The 22,775-nt window shown below is 37.5% G+C and overlaps 2 protein-coding genes across 2 annotated transcripts; both read right to left on the minus strand.

Annotated features, from left to right (window-relative positions):
• Positions 1-3,444: 3,444 nt before the first annotated feature.
• Positions 3,445-3,651, minus strand: K441DRAFT_551380 (uncharacterized protein; the record flags this gene model as incomplete). The annotated part of the gene is made up of 1 exon (XM_067643095.1): positions 3,445-3,651. A coding segment is annotated over one exon (207 nt), but the record flags the coding sequence as incomplete, so codon positions are not given.
• Positions 3,652-18,940: 15,289 nt separating this feature from the next.
• K441DRAFT_656793 (MFS transporter-like protein) lies at positions 18,941-21,537 on the minus strand. Its single transcript, XM_067648067.1, has 6 exons — positions 21,340-21,537; positions 21,151-21,284; positions 20,188-21,093; positions 19,709-20,117; positions 19,448-19,615; positions 18,941-19,375 (listed from the first exon to the last, which is right to left on the minus strand). The coding sequence occupies exons 1-6, from the start codon at positions 21,383-21,385 to the stop codon at positions 19,278-19,280; spliced, it is 1,761 nt and encodes a 586-aa protein (XP_067506291.1). The 5' UTR covers positions 21,386-21,537; the 3' UTR covers positions 18,941-19,277.
• Between the last annotated feature and the right edge of the window lie 1,238 nt (positions 21,538-22,775).

Genomic DNA, 22,775 nt, shown 5'->3' on the forward strand with positions numbered 1-22,775 from the left:
AGTAGGTCAACTACGTGTTATTTAACTTTTAAAGTTGTCAAGTTGGTTAACTGCGCGTTATTTAACTTTTAGATGTGTTAAGTTGGTCAATTGCGTGTCAAGTTGGTTAATTGCGTGTCGAGTTGGTCAAATTGCATGTCAATTACGCGAAACGCGAAAACCAAAGTCTACTTGAATCTCATCCTGCGAATATTTTCCCGATGAAGGTAGGAGTTGCATTGTAGGCTATAGTGGGGACGTAGGTCTGGTCGGTAGAGTTTAAAGGTCGTTAAATTGCAAAGTAATGGGATCCTGTGCCTGCTCTCGTTAGGGTATAGTATCCGACGTTAAGGTTATAGGTTAAATTAGATATAGAGAAGTTAAAGGTAGAGGTAGGTTCGTCTTTAGAGGTATATTACTTAGGTTCCATTATAAGTTAAGCTTCCTTATAGTGCGTAGTTGGTGCTTAATCTCTTATAGAGTCCATTTATGCTTTTTTTTTACGTTAATAACCTACTCCTAAATGTTATCTCTAATAATACCCCCATCCTTAGGGACAAATACTCTATTTTCCTAAAGGAAGTTATAGAAGTCCTATATAATATCCTTATTTATAAGGGCCTATGTTTCCTTTATCCATCTAATAAAGTCCTCCTTTATACATTCCTATAGCGCGGTATTATTATATTCACTGTCCTTATAATATACTATACGGTATAATAAAAATCTATTTAAGTCTTATTTATTAGCGTTTATAAGGTTAATTATAGCTTTGTTTTATATCTTTGGGTTAATATCTTCCTTATACTTCTTTAGGTAGGTTAACGCTATAGTAGATAAAAAGATTAACGGGGTGTCGTACGTTAAAGGTAGGTAGGATTTTCGGTTTTATAGGATCTTGTAGGTTTACTGTCAAGAGGTAGGCAATTTAAGATGTTGTTTAACGCGTTTTAGACGTTAACTTAGGACCTTAGGTTTAGTAACACTTCTAACCTAAAGTACTTAACTAAATCTTTGTAAACGCGGTTGTTTTATATAATAAACGCAACTTGGTATCTCCTAGTACTTAGTAACACTTCTATTACTAGTTTTCCGCAAGTTTAAGGTAGTATAGTATCGCTGGGATCTATTCCATATAAGCGTATATAGCACCCCTATACGAGACTGTCTCTTCTATTTAAAAACCTAGCTGCTCTATGGTTAACTATATATTTAACTACTAATTAGTATTAATTATATAGGGTAACTTACTAATAACGACTACTCAAGTAGGGTTACAGTAATGTTGGTTAATAAAGCTTATTGATTGGAATGAGGGAGGGCGAGGAACTTAAGGCTCCTTACCACGCTAGTACCGCGGCGACACGTAATGGCAACTTGCTATTACGTGACGGCAGTTTGCCGTACGTGGCGGCAACTTGCCTCATTCCCGACAAACTTAATTAGTATATTAGCGGTTAGTTACTCTCGCTCCTTAGCTATAAATTCGGCCTTATATAGTTCGCTTTATTCAGCCTCTATAAAGGTATTATCTATAAGGAATAGTGTATTATTAGTCTATAGGCTAATAATTCTAAAAGGCTTATTGATGTAAAGTAAGTAAGGGTTATACGTAGACTGGTTCATTTATAGCTAATTAACGTAGTGTAAATAGTATATCTTAAACCAGTGGTTTCTAGCTTTAGGTACTCTATAAAGTGGCTTTATAACCTTTAGAATGGAGTCCGTATTAATTCCTAATTATTTATTCAGCTTATATAGTGGTCGTATATAAAACTCGCGGTTTAGGTTTATAGTAGACTAGACATAAGCTTATAAGATATCTTAGAAGTAAAGTTATATTTATAGTAGCATAGCAGCGATATAGAGAATTAGCCGCTAGCTAACTCGTTAAATTATTAGTAACTAAGTAAAAACTAGCTCTTTCTTTAAGTCATTATAGGCCTATATAATAAGTTGTGATTTCTTAAAGGTTTTATCGGTTCCCTTATTCTTAATCTCATCAATAAACCGTAAATTAAAGAGTTTAACCCCCTTTAGTATATCGTGCAGCTTAATAATCTTAAAGACGCCTTTCTTAAGTAGGCCTATAACCTCCTTTTATCGTAAAGCACTAAATTAGGTATTACTATCGTTCTGTAAGTAAATAGTGGTGTTAGCCGTATCTATGGTATTATTGTCCTGTAGGTAAATAGCAATATCAGCGATATCCGCAATATCACCTATGAAAGCGCCTATATCTATCGTAGCATCCGTAACAGCTGTGTCTGCGACGGCCGTAAGTAATAGGTATTTACGGGGGCGACCTCTACCTCGCTTTAGCAGTGGCTATAGTTTAGCCTCAGGTAACGGTTAAGGTTTGGCTAGTAAAGGTACTAGTTTATCTAATTCGGTAGACTCTCATAGTTTAACTGGGTCTTGTAGGTCCGGTAGGTAAGGTTTTATAACCATAGAGCGGAAGGTCGTAGGCCTATTTAGTAGCTTTACAATACAGGTCTTGCTGTTGACGGCGAGTAGTATATATGGTCCGTCCCAATAACCACTTTGGCTAGTATTGCCTTCTCTCCAGACTAAGATAGGCAAACTAGGTGGGAGGCCGTAAATAGCGTCAGTTTGTGGTCTATTTCGTATATTAAGAGCGTTAGCGATCTGTCGTTCAGCTTATAACTTCTAGATTTCCACTATTGCTTTCTTAATAGCCGCAGCTCGTTGTATAACTAAAGGTAATAGCACGTCCGATTTAACTATTTAGGGGTAAGCTCTAAAGACTAGGAGTATAGGGACTAGGCCTTCTGGGCCAGCCGTGTTATTAATAGCTTTAAAGGCCATTTATAGGGCCATCTCCTTACTAATTTTAGGGATTTCAGTCGTAATGATTTGGTAGGCTTATTATAGCGGACTATAATAGCATTCTACCATTCTAATAGAATTATATAATTTGACCGGAACTAACTTTATAGTTGCTCCTATAGTAGCAGCGTAATATTTAAACTCTTTACTAATAAAGTTCTTCCTAGCGTCTATAGTAATTAAGTCTAGTAGTCCTAAATAGCTATTAATCTAGCACATTTATAGAACGTCCTAAGTATGCTTAGCGCTAATATCTTATAGCTATTTGCTAGCTTAAAATCAAGTTACTTTATTAACTACGTGTAGTAGGGGGGAGCCGTTAATATACATAATGTCAACGATAATATTATAATTAAAATTGATGTTGTCTTATAAGGTAAAGCGAAATCTACCTAGAGATCTACTAAACTTCTAGTAATAGTGGCAGAGTCTAGTTAGCTCTTTAATAGCAGATCTATTAGTGTTATAGCCGTAGCTAGTCTTATTAAGAAGCTTTTATAGTTTATTAACTAATAGGTAACCAAATTAACGGTGTAGGCGTTATAGTTCTACGTTGGTTAAATAGCAAGGGTTCGTATTAAAAGCCTCGATAAGATAGGACTATAAGGAGAAACTCTATAAGAGAAATAGGTGGCCAAATCGTCTAACTACTGGCACCTTTTTAGTGCGAGTAATAATAACGTCCTTTAGGTTATCGTATTTAATATAGAGTTTATCTATATCTGCTAAGCAAAGTAGAAAGGGAGTATTTACTTTAACGATATAGAATTGTACCTTGCCTACGGGGCTGTTAACGTCTATAGTTCCGATAGACATAGAGGCTCTAATCCCGAATTAGACAGTTACTTAGCCCTTAGTTAACGTGTTAAGACTTACGGACTTATCTACGGCCTATAGAGCTTGGAATTAACTATAGCCAGCTATAGACTTGCGCGAAGCACCCGTATTAATTATAATTCCTATAAAGACCGTTAAGGTGTACCGTAACGCTATAGCTGTAGCCGTACTATAGGCAAATGGGTCGGTCTCCGTATAAGGCTCCGTAGTAGACTCCGTAGTAAGTGTTAAAGCTATAAGCAGGTGCGTATAAGCCTTATTAGCTAGCTCTACGCTTATAGAGGTTGCTTCCTCTGTAGTAAGCGTTCTAAAGGTAGTAATATAGGTAGAACTATTGTTAGGTTCTCCGGCATTGTTCCTAGAGTTATTAGCGTCTTTATCGTCTTATATATAGGCTTTAAAGTCTAAATTATCGTCTTTATCTTTTTCGCAAGCAGCGACGTATTGCTTAAAGTGGTTGTTAAAATTACCCTTATTACGGCCCTTAATATTAATAAAGCGTCTCTTATAATCGTCTCTGGACCGATTACGCTCCTCCTCTATATATTTCCATAAACAGCAGTCCTCCTTCTTACAGACGTAGCACTTAGCCTTTAGTCTGCCGTTAGTTCTATAGGGGCGATTACTGCCGTAGCGGTTAGTGTTTTGGTCTTAATTCTAGTTATTTTGGTAGTAGCATCAATCTATAAAAAAAGCTTAGTAAGACGATCTTATTAAGGCCTATAGGGGGTATTCTTTTTCCCACGCAAATAATAGAGGATTATAGTTTACTAATTAACTGAGAGAGGTCTTCTAAAGGGTTAGAGACAGCAATACAGCATACTGGTACTCCCTAGCAAGCAGTAACTAGCTTATTTATAAGAATACGGTTTATATAGAAGTCTAGGTATAGTCTATAACGTTATTTTAGTAGCTTATCTATAAGCAGTTAGAAGTTCTAATAGATTAACTTATTAGGGTTCTCGTCCATAACTCCTTAAAGGGTTATACTATTCCACTCTATAAGGTTCTTATAGTAGTATTCTAGCCCTTTAAAGAACTGTTATATGTGGTTACAGGCTTCCGTAAAAGGTCTTAACTTAAGGTTACTGTTATAGTAGTGGTCCTAAGCAAGCCCTTTTAGCATGCTAGGGAATGCTACTATATAGCCTTCTAGTGGCAAGCTAGATCTCTTATAAATATTATAGAAGATAGTTAACTTAAAGTCAAAGCTGTCACTAACTCCATCGTACTTTTGGTTGTCTGTGTAGATCTTTACAATTATAGCTACCTCCTTACTATATCTAGGCCCTTGCCTAGGTCCTTGCTCTATACTAGGCACAACTAGTTTAGGTAGTATATATATAGGTAGCTGTTACAGCTACTGTGGTTGCTGCGACTATAGCAATTAGTTAATAAGAGTATGGATTTGGTTATAATTAGAGGATTAAGGACCGGGAGGGGTAGTAGGGGTAGCAGGGGTAGTAATTAGAGTAGCTGGCGGTACAGTAATTGGAGTAGCTGGTGGTGCAGCAATCGGAGTAGTTGGCGGTATAGCAGTTAGAATAGCTAGTGGAAGAGCTGGTAATGCTTATATAGCTAGTAAGGGACTATAGAAAGGTGTTAACGCCGGTAGAGCTATAGTAAGCTTGTCTAAGGTCAAATTAAGTTAATCTTACAGAGCCATAGTAATCATTAGCTTAATATCATTAAGGGCTAAACCAATCTCTTCGTCCGTCTATTTGTAAAACTCTTCTTCTTAAAAGAGGTTAAATAGTGCTTCTAAGATTAAATATCTGTTATTGTGCTTTCCGACATACACTCCTCTCTTAAGTAAATAGATGCGTAACTTTACTCTTATATTGGTTCGCATGCATTTAAAATCCTCAGTAGTAAAGCCTTTAAATTCCTCCTTAAATACTGTCCATAGTATATAGTCTGTGAAGTTCTCCTATATATATACGTAGACCTTTATTGCTATATAGTCTCCTAGCTCATCTTTAAAAGCTATAGCAGCAGTAATTCTATTACCATGCTTTAATATCTTTTCTTACCACTCTATCGTAGTATAAAGCAGTGTACGTTTAGGTGGAGGTTATAAAGGTTTAAGGTTTGAGATTTAAGGTTTAAGGTTAAGATTAAGGTTAAGGGTTAAGGTTAAGGTTAAGGTTAAGGTCGAGGTTAAGGGTAGTGTATACATTCTCTACAGCCGTTGGGCCTGTAAAGTGTTTTTAGCAAGATTGCTATTCTCTTAGCAATCTGTTATATTAGCTGTAAAGCCAGTATAAATTCTCTTAAGCTTAAGGGAGGTTGTAATCTTCTCTAAGTAAAGATATAATTCTCTAGGCGATTTAACGCGTTAGCAGTTAAGTTAATACGTAGTCTTAAGCTTTAAGGGTAATATAGCTTTCTCCTTTAATAAAACAGACAAGAACTAGGCGATCGTGAACTGTTTCCAGTACTACTTCTTAAGCGCTAGCTATTACGTATTTCCTAATCTGTACGTCTACTAATTAGTATCAGTATAACTCTCTTTATCAACATGCACGAATATCACTTATAGTGGTACGTATGCGGTGTTAAAGTTGGTAGTTTGTTGTTGTCTAGAAGTAAGGGGTTGCTCTAAGGTCAGGTTAGCTAACCTCGCTACGTGGTCTCGTGACCACGTTACATAATTAACGTTCCGACAATAAGAAATGTTAAAAATTATAAGGTTACTATAGCCTACTTCTAAAGCTTTCTAGTTTAATATAAAGGCGTAAAAAATCTTAAGGGTAAGATTAATAAGGCTAAATAGCTCCTTATAGATATAGAAATTAAGGAGTACTTACCTAACTAATACTTTATTAAGTATAGTAAGGTAGATAGTATATAAACTGTTACTATTCTTAATAACTAACCTACGCTCCATTTTACTATAAAGTTAGATATCTTTAATAAGCTAAGGGAGAGTTCCGTATTCTCCTTTAATAATAGATACTCGGCGAACGTCTTTTATAGTATTATACTAGATACTAGAGCCGCAGGAGTATCTATAGCAGGAGAACCTTAAGTTTAAGCCCTTTAGCAGCTTAATAGCTCTATTTAGATTAACTATTTAATAATAGGCTAATACACAATTTGTTTTAGTAAGGGTACTATAATCTCTCTTAGCATAATTAGGGTCTAAACCCCTTAGGGTATATTACCTTTTATATTATTCCTATAAACACCCTATTTCTATTTTGTATTAAAGATATAAATAAATTAGGCGTTAAGCTTAATAACCTTAAGGATGTACTTATTTAGGGAGATAATTAAGTGCCCGTTATACGCAAATAGGGTTACTCTTAGTTACTCCTTTATTAACTAGAAAAGAGTGTTGCTTAGAGCTACCTAACTAAGTTAGAGTTACATTAACTATACCGTCGTTTTAGATACCTATCCGTTTATTAATTACTTAGGGTTCTTTAATAAGTAGGCTATAAAGTTAAGGTTAAGGTAATTAAGTATCTTATAAAGTACTACTATTACTACTAAATAAACCAGAAGTCCCCTAGCCAATTTAAGTTTACCCTTAAAGATAACTATAACTTTGACTTCTATATTATTATTAACGTTATATATCTTAGCGGTAAGCCAGTACTCTAAGTTATTAACTTTTTAACCTCCTTTTAAGCCGCATAATTCTTAAAGGATATATTAGCTAAGAACGTATAGGATACCCTTTAATTATGCTAGATTAATAATAATAATAATAATAATAATAATAATTCATTGCTTAACGTCCGATTTGGATCCCTATTGGGCCCACGCGGACTACTCCTTATTTACATATGGGGAGAAAACTCTATTTAAGAAAAATGAGAAAACCCCGTAATCCATCTCCCCGCCTTTTAGGACTTGCCTACTTAGCGCCTATAAGTCGCCTATAGTGCTCTACTACCTTACTGTTTAACCTCCTTAGGAACCACTGCTGCCGTAATAAGCCTATAGACGCGCTAGTATTACAAACTATTACTCTACTACTATAGAGTTACTAGGGGGCACCTACTGCTCGCCCCCTTGCCTTTTATTACCATTTCCCTTATAACCCGGAACTGATTTAGCATATTTTAACTAATAAGCCACTAGGTAACCGCCTTGAGGCCTTTTTATATTAAGAGTAGTATATTATAGTTCTCTGTGCCAGCTACTAAGAGTATTATTTCTTAATTGGTGTGTAGGGGGCATAGTAGTATTACGTATTTTGGTGTCTGTTTTAGCTAGCTATATTTATATCTCGGGCTACCTACTAGGATACCTACCTAGTAAAGCCAATCTTTTAGTCCTATTATTCCTGTTCTTAAGAGTGTTACTATTATATTTTCTGCCTTTATTAGGCCTTTTCGGAGCCCTTAGGTATTTACCCCCTATAGCGTTAACTATGCTATAGCTTAGGTTTATCTTACCTAAGTTAGCCTCTATACCTTTAACTCCTATTCGCCTCTCTAGCGTTAGTCTAACTAGTATTATATTGCGGTAGATGGTTTCTTAGCGTTCTTATATATTCTACTTTAACTCCTTTCTTTATCTTACTATTGTCTTTACTAACCTCTTATACGTCTCCCTTCCTCCTCTATATGGGCCTAGGCCCTAAAGCAGCACTATTCTTCTTCTGCTTTTTTTTACCTGTTTCTCTAATATCTTTTTCCTACTTTAGGGTTATTAGTTTATTCTCCTATAGGGCACCCTAGGGTCCCTCTATAGTTTACTTAGGCGTGTCTTAATATACTTTATAATATTAGAGTTACGTTTATTTTGCGTCCTTTATATTATAGCGGCTTTAATATATAACTATAGGGGGGGATATTGGATTCCTTCTTAAGCAGTACTGTGGCCGTTCGCTTATACCCGCCTATAATACTCTAAAGGTAGGCTATTTGGACCTTTTAAAGTGGTTTAAGTAATTTAGGGGGGCCCTTTTTAGTTTCTCTAATGGCCTAAATACTGGATCTATATATTATGGTTAGCTGGACAACTGCTATATATAGTAGGCGTAACCTCTAGAAGTATAGACCCTATATAGAATTAATAATTCTAAATAAAGTAATGAACTGTGCTTGGCCTTTATAGGCCGCTTACGCCGTATATGCGCTCTACTAGAGCTTGCTGTCTACCCATACTCCTAATACCCTTAGGCCCTAAACTGGTTAACCCCTAAAGCCTTAGATACGAATTATATGCTAGAGATCTACAGATTAGTTGCGTTTTCTTATAAAATAGATTAGCTGGTATTTCTCTAGTAAGAATTAAACTCTATAACGTTTTGCCTATTCTATATAAGTATTATAGGCTTTCTCTAGTATTCTGCAATTCTTTACGGCTATTAGCCCGTATATAATTAGGTTTGTGTTATTAATAAAGCCTATCCCCTAGGTTGCCCCTTTCTTAAAGGAATTAAGTAGGTTGCTTATAAAGAAAAGGAAGAGTATAGGCGAGAGGGGTAATCCTTATAGTATTCCTATTATAACTGTAATAGGGGGGCTCTAGTATCTACTAAAGACTAGTAATATTTCTTTCTAGCCTATAAACCCTTAGATAAATTATATAATCTATTCTAGGAAGCCCTTTACCCTAAGGATATGCAGGAGACGCTTATGGGGTATATTATTATAGGCACCACTAATGTCTAGGCTAAGCATTAATACTATAAAGTCCTTTCGCATCGCCTATACAGATTTAATAGTAGCAGCGAGTAGCGTAAGTGCTGATAGTGTTAAGCGGTTCTTTTTTACCCCTATTTAGCTTTGTAATAGTAGGGCGTGTTTCTCTACCGTATCTGCTATATATTCCGCTATTACCCTTTTTAAGATCTTGCTAAGGGTGTTTTCTAAGGTAATAGGGCGGTAGCTTCCTGGGATTAAGTAATCTACTTTACCTTCTTTTTGTAGGATAACTATTGTTATAGATCTTCTAAGTCGCGGGTAGTAGCCTATAGTAAAGTATACTCTGGCTATATCTGTAAGCTAAGGTGCTATAAGTGGCCTATAGGTTTTTAGGGCCTTATTTAGAATCCTATTTGGTCCTAATGCTATATTATTTAAAAGGCGGCTAATGGTTCTAGCTATTTCCTCTATTATTATATTGCTGTTGACCCATAGGTAAGTTACTAGTGTTTTGCCCATGATATTACTAAGGTCTGCTAGAGCTAGTTAAGGGAAGAACCTTTCTATAAGGATTTTTACCTTCTTATTATTGTTATTTATAGCCTATAATTCTTCTGCTCTTTATAGGGGTAGTAGGTATAAGTCTTTTGCTAAGCGCCCTACCTTTTTCTTTACCTATTTTGCTATAGCCTAAAGGCCCTTATTATGGGGGAGGCTTAGGTTAAAAGTATGCTCGTTTATAAACCGTCTCTAGTTATTCCTTACTTCTTTTTTTAGGGTATTCTTTAGCTAGTTTCTTATATCTTTATATTATCTCTTATCTTTAGGGTTATGGCTACTTATATATTTCCTTCTTGCTTATCGTTAGCTAGCAACCAGAACTGCGTATTATGTGGACTATACGTGTCGCGCGTAGGGGCCCGGTTTTAAGATTAGGTAGTGCTCTTTTAGCCTATTTTTAATCGCTGCCTAGATTCTTTTTAGTCTTCAGTTGATTTCCTTAGGGGTAGCCAATAAGCCTCGCTTGTTTGGTATTAGGTGGATTTCTTCTAGGTCTTAAAGTTATTATTTAACTACATTAAGGAAACTATTTATCTTAAGCTTCCTTATTGCATATCTTTTTCTATTTAGTTACGCTTTAGTATCTAGGTCTAGCTATATCTGGATAAGGATATAGTCTAAAGTGAGTACCTATTCTTCTTTAGGGTTGCACCTTTTAAGTCTCTAGTATAGGCCTTCGTCTATAAATGTGAGGTTAATTATACTTCTGGCGGTGCCTTATTGCCATATAATTGCTCTTAGGGGGGTAGCTAGCTTAAGGCCCCAGATATCTATAGCTCTTAGTAGGTACTTTAACTGTTAATCTATAGTAATATAGATACCCCCCTACCGCGGGTAGTGGAGGTTTATATCTCCTAGTAGGATAGACTCTATACCTTTAGTTTTTAGTAAGCTTATTACTAATATAATATTCTCTGTTTATGGGACCCCTTTAACCCTAGGGTTATATATATTAATAATTTATACCAGTCCCCTATATGTTTGGATTATTATAACTATAATATCTAGGTTAACTGCCTGCTATAACTATAAGGATAGGCTAATAGCCTTACTAATTATAAAGCATACGTATATAGCTGCTTTTAGTTTATATAGGAGCTGGAATCCTTAGGGGCAGTATATTAATTATGTAAAGGTATTATAATACGGTTCTTATATAGCAAGGATATAGTATTTCTCTGGGTCTAGACTGTCTAGTAGGGGCCTTATAAGGCGGTAGTTTGTGTTGCTGCAGTTATACTGTATAATGGATAGATGGTAGACCCCCGGTGAGGGTCCTTTAACTCTTCTTTATTCCTTACTTCTTCTGTTTTTACTTTCTCTAGAATATTTGGAGCTTTTGTCTCTTATATCTACACCCTAGTTACTACTTATTTTATATAGAGCTTTTTATTCCCGTGTCTTATGTTCCTATTAGCGCTTTTATATTTAAATCTATTATTATTACCGGTTCTTCCCCTATTCTTACTGGTCAGCTATATACCCTTTATAGGTTAGCTGCAAATATTATATTTGCCGCATTAAGTCTAATTCTTAATTATCCTGGTCTTAAGCCTACTATCGCTATTTATAGGGGTCTTCCTACGGGGCGTCCTCTCCCTTATATCCCCTGTGACCCTTATATCCCTAATTAGTTTAATAATATCGCGCGGCGTCGCTTCTGGCCCGTTAAGGCTTAGGATAGCTAGCCTAGCCCTCTAGTATTAAAGGTAGGAAACGCTAAAAAGGCGCCTGCGTCCCCCTGGCTTATCGCCTATTATTTCTATTTATATAACCTAGCGTATAGTTATTCCCGTAGCTATTAAGCCCTTACCTTCCGTCTCCTATATTTAATGCAATCTTTTCTCTCCTACGCCTTATATATGCTTTAGTGGCAGTTTACGCATTTTATTTAGTCTTAATTTAAGCAATATCTCATATTATAGGGGCCTGTATAGTAGCCGCAGCACACCTATACTGCGTATATAGATTAGGTGTGTCCCTATTATATATAGTAATAGCATTATTTTAGGCGTAGTCTGTAGTTATAGAGCCTTATATTATATATAAGGCCATTTATAATTATTCCTTTTTAGATAAAGAGTTTTTATATTCCTAGTATATATATGCTAACAATAAGGGAGCTATACGTTTATTTAATGTCTCCCTAGTAAGTCTCTAGCGACCCTTATATTCTCTTATTATTCTTATTATATACTTAGTTTGCATTTTCCTATTAAAGCTATTGGATTTAGGTGATTTTGAGTCCTAGTATAAGGCGTTTCATTTGTCTTACTATCTCCTATATAATTACTATATTGTCCACCTAGCGTCCCTTTTTTACCCTAAGGCTTATAGAAACCGCTAGGACTTTAACTAGGTAATTCTTACAGAGTACTTTTATACTAATACGTTCTCCTAGCCTATCCCCTACCCTTANNGCTTGTTCCTTTNCCTATTANTCCTTTANNGTAACTCTAATATNTCCNCTCTTAAGGTATTNGACTATAATAGCGTTGTAGACCTCTTTATATATCTTTATAAGGACTTCTATTTCTAATTATCCCCTAAGCCCCTCTGCTTATTCTATATTTAGTTATATTATAATTATATACCCAGTTATTAACTTAAGGGGGGTAGGTTCCCTATGCTATAAAAGCACAGCTATAGCGGCCTAGGTATGGTTCGCCAGTAAAGGGGGGTTATACTTATTTTTAATTTTACTTAGCCGTTAGAGGATTTAATTAAGGGTTTACTAGAGGGGCGCCTAAGGTTCGCTAGACTAGCGGAGCCATTCTATTAGCTGCATTAGTTCGTTATAGCTAATGGTTACTCCCCCGCAATTCTAGATACTAGACGTATCTAATAGGCTTTATATTTTATTAGATGCCTTCTTAATAGAGGTATTTCCGCTTTATAGTGTGGTATTCGCCCGTCTTTATTATGGAGGGCTATTGCTAGGCGTAGTTCTAGCGGTCGCGCGCGAGTGCGAGCCACCGTCGTTTAACGTGTGCCTTCCCTACAATGCATGCATCTTAGGGGGATTTTCTAGGTATTTTTTAGGGTTCTTTTAGTTGGTTTTAGTCTTTTTGGGCCGGGTGCAGTAAGAGCTCCTTTATGCTAGATTAATATCTACCTAGGACTCCCTAATTAAATCGTCTATAATATAGGAAAGAACTTCTTATCTATAGAGTTTTAATAATAGATAAAGGCAATAGCAATTAAGGTTAAAGAAGTCCCTATTAAGGTATATAATAGCATTAAAAAAGTAGAGTAATATTACGCGCTATTATACCGCGTATATAAGATTATCTCTTTAGAACTAGAGAATGCTAGTAAAGAACTTACCTTATAAATAGCTGTTAAAGCTATTAACGATTTCGCTAGCCTAGATGGACTTGTACCCATATTACTAGTCTTTAGCGCCTACCCTTAAATAACTAATAATTCTTTACTATCTCCCTCTATTATATAATAAGCTAAGGCTATTTATAAGGTAATAAAGNANNTNNNANNTCTCTANNCTATACGCTAGNTTAANAATNTACTAGNAATAAGAAATGGCCCAAATACCTTAACTACGCTTAATCTGCCACTCTAGTCTAAGGTACGCGTATAGCATAAAAAGGGAGGGTGGTTAGGCCCACATTAACTTATTATAATTAATAGTTAAACTTATACTATTTAGATGCCTTACAGACCTACTTAATTCCGTTTAACTATTATTAAGCCTTATTATAAAAATAATAGTTCTAAGCCTTTATAGGATACCCTAGAAGAGGCCTTAAAGGAGAACCACAATTAATATACTCTAGAAGGCGACTACAATTCTAATATAATTATAGTAGATACGCCGCAACTATAACGCGGTAGAGGTCGCCTAAAGGGATCACAAAATTGCTAATATCTTATTAATTTTAAAGAGTAATTTATTGCCGCCATTAAGAATAAAGTTAAGCTATTAATAGCCTTTATAACAGCTAAGGAGAAGGCTAACTTTAAACTTATAAAATAGCTCTAAAAAGAAGGTTATATTATAACTTTAGGAGCTCCTTTCTAAGTATCTAATAAGCAGGAGATTAATAGTCTTATTATAAGAGGAGTCTTTAAATTTAAGAAGTATAACCCTACTAAGTTTAATAAAGTTTGTATCTTTAAGTTAAGAATGGTTAATAAGATTAAGGGCAAAGCTACTAACGCCCTATTTAAGAAATTAAGGCTTATTATTTAAGGTTATAATAATAATAGCAAAAAAATAATTCTTATATAATCTCCTATAATTTAACGAGCTAGTCAGCGAGTTATTATTATATTAGCTCCCTCCTTAATAAAGAATAAAATGGCGGTTTATTTATAAAATATTACTTAAGCCTATACCTAATTAGAGATATACCTTTAGCGCTTAATATTAGCATACCTTCTAAAGCAAATTTGCTACTAGTATCTTAAAGATACAATTATAGTTATGCTTAAGCCATTATATAGAATTGTAAAGGCAGAAACTTACTAGTAGGCTATTTATAGTAAGCACTATAAAGAGAAGCTTTTAATAACTACTTCTATATTTAATCCCTGCTTTCTTATTATAACTATAGAAACCCTATTTAGAATTATTAGTATATAATAATAATTCATTACTTAACGTTTGATTTAGATCCCTATTGGGCCCACGCGGACTACTCCTTATTTATATATAGGGAGAAAACTCTATAAATAAGAAAACCCTATAATCCATCTCCCCGCCTTTTGGGACTCGCCTACTTAGCGCCTATAAGTCGCCTATGGTGCTCTACTACCTTACTGTTTAACCTCCTTGGGAACTACTGCTGCCGTAACAAGCCTATGGACGCGCTAGTATTACAAACTATTACTCTACTACTGTAGAGTTACTAGGGGGCACCTACTGCTCGCCCCCTTACCTTCTCTTACCATTTCCCTTATAACCCGGAACTAATTTAGTATATTTTAACTAATAAGCCACTAGGTGACCGCCTTGAGGCCTTTTTGTGTTAAGAGTAGTATATTATAGTTCTCTGTGCCAGCTGCTAAGAGTATTATTTCTTAATTGGTGTATAGGGGGTATAATAGTATTATATATTTTGGTGTCTGTCTTAGCCAGCCATATTCGCATCTTAGGCTACCTATTAGGACACCCACCCAGTAAAGCTAATCTTTTAGTCCTATTATTCCTGTTCTTAAGAGTGTTGCTATTATATTTTCTGCCTTTATTAGGCCTTCTCGGAGCCCTTAGGTATTTACCCCCTATAGCGTTAACTATGCTATAGCTTGGGTTTATTTTGTTTGAGTTAGCCTCTATACCTTTAACTCCTATTTACCTCTCTAGCGTTGGTCCAACCAGTATTGTATTACGGTAGATGGTTTCCCGGCGTTCTTATATGTTCTACTTTAGCTCCTTTCTCTATTTTACTGTTGTTTTTACTAACCTCTTATACGTCTCCCTTCCTCCTCTATATAGGCCTGGGCCCTAAAGCAGCACTATTCTTCTTCTGCTTTTTTTACCTGTTTCTTTAATATCTCTTCCCTACTTTAGGGTTGTTAGTTTATTCTCCTACGGGGCACCCTAGGGTCCCTCTATAGTTTACTTAGGCGTGTCTTAATATACTTTATAATATTAGAGTTGCGTTTATTTTACGTCCTTTATATTGCAGCGGCTTTAATATATAACTATAGGGGGGGAATATTGGATTCCTTTTTAAGCAGTGCTGTGGCCGTTTACTTATACCCGCCTGTAATACTCTAGAGGTAGGCTATCTAGACCTTTTAAAGTGGTTTAAGGAGTGATTTAGGGGGGCCCTTCTTAGTTTCTCCAATGGCCTAAATACTGGATCTATATGTTATGGTTGGCCGGACGACTACTATATATAGTAGGCGTGACCTCTAGAAGTATGGACCCTATATAGAGTTAATAATCCTAGATAAAGCAATAAACTATGCTTAGCCTTTACGGGCCGCTTGCGCCGTATATATGCTCCACCGGAGCTTACTGTCTACCTATACTCCTAATACCCTTAGGCCCTAAACTAATTAACCCCTAAAGCCTTAAATGCGAATTATATGCTAGAGATCTGCAGATTGGTTACGTTTTCTTATAAAATAGATTAGCTAGTATTTCTCTGGTAAGAATTGGACTCTATAACGTTTTGCCTATTCTATATAAGTGTTATAGGCTTTCTCTAGTGTTCTATAATTCTTTACGGCTGTTGGCCTATATATAATTAGGTTTATGTTATTAACAAAGCCTATCCCCTAGGTCGCCCCTTTCTTAAAGGAGTTAAGTAGGTTGCTTATAAAGAAAAGGAAGAGTATAGGCGAGAGGGGTAATCCTTGTGGTATTCCTGTTGCTACTATAATAAAGGGGCTCTAGTATCCGCTAAAGACTAGTGATGTTTCTTTCTAGCCTATAAACCCTTAGACAAATTATATAATCTATTTTAGGAAGCCCTTTGCCCTAAGGATATGCAGGAGACGCTTGTGGGGTATATTGTTGTAGGTACCACTGATGTCTAGGCTAAGCATTGATACTACGAAGTCCTTTCGCATTGCCTATGCAGATTTAATGGTGGCAGCGAGTAGCGTAAGTGCTGATAGTGTTGAGCGGTTCTTTCTTGCCCCTATTTAGCTTTGTGGTAGTAGGGCGTGTTCCTCTGCCGTGTCTGCCATGCGTTCCGCTATTACCCTTTCTAAGATCTTGCTAAGGGTGTTTTCTAAGGCAATAGGGCGGTAGCTTCCTGGGATTGAGTAATCTNCTTTGCCTTCTTTTCGTAGGACAACCGTCGTCATAGATCTTCCGAGTCGCGGGTAGTAGCCTATAGCAAAGCATGCTCTGGCTACATCTGCAAGCCAAGGTGCTATAAGTGGCCCATTATTAGTATATAAACTAATAATATAATTATCTTAGGAGACGACCAATTCTTAGCTCTTAAAGAGGATAAGCTAGTAAAGGCAAATCTTATAATAAAGCTAAAGGAAAAGCTTAATTTAATAACACTATGTCACGGAACCCCACCGCAGGGGCCTCCATAGGAGAGCCCCGTGCTCTCGCGTACACCTCGCGTACAGCTTATGTTAGCTACGCGTAGGTATATCACCTCCTTACGCCCTCGACCCTTACGATCGATCGCGCAACGTCTTGTAGACTCCTTGAATACATACGTCTTGTAGCCACTGCCCCCGTCCCGTGACATACTATTACTTTTTAATAGATATATCCTCTTCCTAAATAAGGATTCTATTACTTTGCGCTAGAAGGGTTAAGATAAGAAAATTGATATTATTAATATTAATTCCCTAAAGTAAGGATACGTGGAGTAACACGCTTGTAAAGTTTATATTGCTTCTATCTATTAACCTAAGGCTTTATTTAATCTCTCCGTTGCCGCCTAACACTAGAAACTAACTAAGGATAACGTTTTTGCCCTAAATAAATGTCTTTTTTAGTAAATAAACTATCTTAATTAGGGACTATTTTATATGCCTATTAATCTTCCTACCGCTAAGCTCTTTATATTTATTAATAGATTATTTATAAATAATAAAGATTTTAGCTCCTAGTTAGGATATAANATTATTATNNNNAANNAATNTACNNGAGANAATAACTTTATAATCTATAGTAATCTTATCTATTAGAGCTTAACTAAGAGTAAGCGCGTTACCTAAAGTGTTTTAGCGTTAGAGATATATAGAATAGTTAGCGGAGTTAATATAGCAATTATAATTGGAACTACCCTAAAGATAATTATAGATCGACTTAAACTTCCTATTATCCCTATAATCGTGTGTACCGACTTATATTTCCTCTATAAATATTTAGTTAAGCTTAGTACTATAAAAAAGAAGCGCCTTATAATTAATATTATAGTACTTTAGCAATCCTATAAGCGTTAAGAACTCTTTAAGATTTAATAGATTAATAGCCAAGATAACCTAGTAGATGCGATAATAAAGGCGAACCTAAATAAGGCACTAGAGACGTTTATTAATATAAATACTCTATATATATAAGTTAAAGGTTAGGTTAAAAGGGAGTCCCTAGAAATTTCTTAGTTATATAAGGTCTTAAGATATTTAGGAACTTTAACTAGCGGTTAAAGTTATCTAATTAGTTAGATTCTCTTACTAAGACTTTTTAGAAGGGGGGATTCTATAGACCCTAACTTAACCTAGCTAATTAGGATTTTCCATCCCTAGGATAGAAAATTGCTATTGGCTCGCTTACTACTAGCGTCTTAGCGGCCCTCTAAATAAGATGCCTACCTATAACTCCTAAGTAAGAGAGCTATATACTAAGAGGCAAATTTTAGGATAGCGAGACTTATATTATAATAGCAATAGTAAGTAAGGAGAATTTATATTTATTATAATAGTTAAATAGTATTTATCTATAGATGGCAACTATAAAAGAAGAGTTGCTAGTGTTGGGAATAAGGTAAGTTGCCGTCACGTGTTGCCGCGGCACTAGCGTGGCGAGGAGCCTTACGTTCCTCGCCCTTCCTCATTCCAATCAATAAGCTTTATTAACCAACATCACTGTAACCCTACTCGAGTAGTCGTTATTGGTGAGTCACCCTATATGACCAACATTAACTTTATAACCTTACAATAATTTTATATATATTTTAAACAAAAATTTAAATATAGAGAGTCTTAGTAAAAGCAAATCTCTATAATATATTAGAATTTTAAGGAATATTTTTAATCCCTAGTAGTAGAAAATATATGCTAAATATAGTAAGTTTAGTAAAAAATCGGTAAAACATCGAGACTTTTAATAAAGGACTGTAAAATATAAGACTTTAAAAAAAGCTATAATAGCTAAATTTTATATAGTAATAGGCCTTATAACTATTTTAAAGCTCTAGAATTAATTTTGTGGTTGCTATATAGTAATTTAGCAAAAAATATCACATTTGGTGTGGTCTGGGCACGGACACTTATGACACCCCACTGTAAGGACCAATTTTGACGGGTTAAGGGATAATGATGCCATATGACAGTTCGGGGGTGATTCTGAAAGAGTAAGGGGGATAAGGAGCTAAATCTGCTGCTGACATTGTTAGATTGCTTCGCATGAGAAAAAACTCACAGCTCCTAGTCTTCTCAAGGTTTGGGGCGAGTTTCTAATTTATCATTTGAGACTTCTTAAGAGTATCTTAAATAAGGATAACTTGTGTTAATGTGCTAGATGAAGAGGCAGAGCCACTGCAGCGACTATAGTAACCAAATCTCCAAAAATTATTCACAATCAGTATTGCACTCATATAAACCACCGAGCCATCCAATCCTCACTTAATAAGTCCATCCAGATAAGTAGTATCGACCTTAATACTCCCACGTTTCCCCACTGCCAACAGGAAAAATTGCGCTGAACCTATTCAAAAACCATCTACAAGTCCTACGGGGCACCAGCAACGTGTTCACAACCGAGCATAACGCATTTCGAGATCAGCGCCAGAATTCCAGGAAATCAGAGATTTTGTCTGAGATCTTGAAGAAGACGTTGTGGCGGGCAAAGAAAGAGCGGCTTTTCTTGCCGAAGATATCTATAGGCACATTAACCTCATTGCGTGATACCCTGAAAAGTAGTCGCCGGGCAGCAGGGAGATATTACGTACACATAGGCACAGTAAGCAAGCATATAGCCACCTGAACGCTCGCGATAGCCATGAACACGGGCTTGACACCGTGCTGCGCAAGCCAGTCGTAGCCGTTCCAGGTAAGGCCAAAGCTGAAAATGTTTTTGAAGACGAGGAGACAGGTGAAGGCTTCGACGGAAATTTCGCCTAGGTTTACATGACTAGTTAGTCAATTTGTACCCACGAGATTTGCAAGTCTCCCACTTCCTGCGATTACAGTGAGCGAAGAGGAATACTTACGATGCGCATCAACAATGTACAACGCGCTGGCCACGGCACCCAATACCATGCCCATAACCTCTAACGCAAAGAAAAAGTCAGGCCAGAACCACCCGTACTTCGTTGTATTGTTGCTCGTAATACCAAAACCATAGAGGCCAGCACATCCAAAGATCAGCTGTGGAATTACTAGAACCATACGGAATTCCGGTTCGTAGATGCCACGATTTAGCCGTGTTAGACGGCTTGCGGACCAGTCGGCTATCAAACCTGCGAGTACAAAGCCGAGCAGAGCTCCAATAAAGGCACCGGTATACATGTACCCGGTTTTAACTTCGTCAAAAAAGAGGGGAGGTCCAAACATTATGGCTGCGAGAACGATACCAATCATAACAGTCCAGCCGATAAGAGTGCCTTGGATGAGGCATGCCTACAACGGATTAGTGGCTGCTGAGATCCAGATATTTTGAGTGTAGAAATTTCAAGGGAAACCCACTTACCCATAGAATACCAGGGTGAAGGAATAGCGGGAAAGGCCTCAGCAGTAGATGAAGATACCTCTCATCTGTCTTCCTCCCATTAAACGGCATTAGACTGTTTTTCCAGCTTGATTTCACCGGCGTAGGCCCTTGTTCTGCATCGTGGACTCCCTGAACAATTGCTTCTCCTTCAGGCTTTTCGTCTCGTCCGTTGGTGGGCTGCTGGGAATCCCTAGGACTCTCCGGCCCAGTGCCTTGACTATGTCGCCCATTTTGATACAATTCAACCGCAGATTCCATGCTGTGATGTTCAACTCTCGTCGTTGCAGTGTCCGTATTGAAATGTGCATCGCGCCTAAATGCAGTCTCCGGCACAAAGAATATCACCACCGGAAGCAGGACGCCGGAGAAAATCGCCACAAAGTAGAACGTCCACTGCCATCCTATAGAATCCGCAATCTTGCCCACAAGCACCGGTGTGAAGAAGGCGCCTCCGAAGAGCGCAAGATTGGACAGCGCCATGCGTTTACCTCGCTGGTGCACATGATACAGATCGCCCACGCTGGCATTGACTAAAGCCTCGAAGGGAGCGAGACCGATTCCCTGGAAGATTCGGGCGCCTAGAAGACTTTTGTAGTTTTTGTTGCTCGCGCCACCCCATGCGCTGCTGAACACGAGAATTACGGTTCCCAGGAGGTATAAGTGTCGCTTTCCCCATACTCTCGCCGAGGGAACGAACAAGAGTCCAGCTATGCCAACTCCAAGGAGATGGTAGCCAGTCAGTAATGCTACATCGGTGAAGGTACGCGTGAAGTATAGCGAAAGGGAGAGGGTGTCGGCAGCTAGGAGGGGGCTAAGTGTTGAGGCAATGATCGAGAGAAGGGATAAGGTAAGTAGGATCATGTCGCGTCTCCATAATGGCCAATTCTGGTCTTGTTAGTCTAAATCTATTTTGATCTTCGGATAACCTCTTAATATACGTACAAGGGGATCGTTCGGATCGTTGGAGGGTTGAGGCACGAGGATGATCTGCCCTGTGGGGTCGTACTTCAGATTGGGATCATGAACAGCATGTTCCTCCTGCAACCTGACCTCATCATCAAGGACAGTTGCGGTGCCTGCGATCAACTTCAGTTTTGTTATGCCCTACGTTCGTTTGTTCCCACTTCTTACCAGGAACGTGCTGGAGCTTGGTGTCGTCAAGAATACCGAGGCCCATGATTGCGGTAGGACTCACTCTGGAGGCGTAAAGGAACTTCTTGTCACATAATGAGCATGCGCATTCGTATGTATGTCAGAGTCCATCAAGACCCTTGCGTCTGTACATGCGGCATTTGTGGACTTTAAGAGATGCTGGTAGACAGCCGAATGGCGGAGCGTTTAAGATTGCGCGAAGCGGCTACAGTACCAAAGTACCAATGGATGAGCGTAAACCATAAAATACCGCATAGGCTATGATATTGGGTCGTCATTAAGGCCCTAGAAGTCTATAGGATTTCTGGATAAGGGTTATAGGGCTTAACACCAAATAGGTATTGATATCAAAACCCGCAGTGATACAATCTCACGGGCTATCATTAACAATTTCCACGGTCATTTGTCTTAGGAAGTTGCTTTTGAATCGCTACGCAAACATAATTACTGCGCCTCCATGAGATTCCGTACTCTCTCAAACTCCGCAGAGTCTTGAACAGTACCAAACCTTTGCTTCCTTTACGAGAGTATAACAGCGTTCTACGACTTCTTATATTACTTCTGCGTGCTTTTCTAGTAGCGCTTGTTGTCATATTCGTTCGCCTTGGAGTCTCCAGAAGCAAAGGTAATTCAACATTAAGGTCTCTAAATATATCGGGGACGTCTATTGTATTCGAATATGATATTTTAAAAGGCAAGTAACCCTTGAACCAAAGCCCGTAAGCTGTATAACCGATGCAATGAGGCCTGCCGCCACTATAGCTTCAGCCATGGGCAGAAGCGTACGAAGGACGACGGTCGAACAAAGAGGAGAGCATCAAAGTACGTCTGAAATGTAATAACCTTGTTTCTCGAGTCACCGGCAATATTGTCCAATCCAACGCATGCTTCGTAAATATCCTCGACAGGCGGGTAGAAACTAGCTAAAGCGGTCACATATAACACTGAATGTTCATGACTCAGTCAATCCGGTATCTCAAGTAGAATCACCAAGACCAGGTAGGACAGCTACTCATTAACAGCGAATAGTGAAGACATGAAGTATGGCCTTGGGGGGAAGTGGTTGTATCCATCTGATTGTGCTTAGATGCTTATACGCCTGCAAGAACTCAATCTGTGAGTAGGTAGCAGCCTGTACTCGAAGCAAATCCGAAATATTTCAGATAAAATTTCGCTATTGAAGAACACCAGATAATTTGACAGTACGCGCATAAATCATAGCAGACGCAAACAAATCATTAGGTATCATCTATATGGAATAATGCGGTGTATTCAATTTCGTTGTACAGTATTCCAAGTACCTATCCATCCCTCAATCCATCGTATTGAATCCAGTCTAGTCCTCCCTAAAACTTCGGCGGCGACACAGTCCCTAAAAACCCCTCAAACACCCAAACCGCCTCCCATTCCCCAAG

The sequence above is a fragment of the Cenococcum geophilum genome (assembly GCF_001692895.1).
Source record: "Cenococcum geophilum 1.58 unplaced genomic scaffold K441scaffold_12, whole genome shotgun sequence".
Lineage (NCBI taxonomy): Eukaryota > Fungi > Ascomycota > Dothideomycetes > Gloniales > Gloniaceae > Cenococcum > Cenococcum geophilum.

Excerpts from the sequence above, each read along its gene's own strand:
- K441DRAFT_656793 (XM_067648067.1), bottom strand. The coding sequence starts at position 21,385 with ATGGGCCTCGGTATTCTTGACGACACCAAGCTCCAGCACGTTCCTG. Across the intron at positions 20,118-20,187 it reads TTCACCCTGGTATTCTATGG|GCATGCCTCATCCAAGGCAC; the intron begins GTAAGTGGGTTT and ends AATCCGTTGTAG. Across the intron at positions 19,616-19,708 it reads GTACATTGTTGATGCGCATC|GCGAAATTTCCGTCGAAGCC; the intron begins GTAAGTATTCCT and ends ATGTAAACCTAG.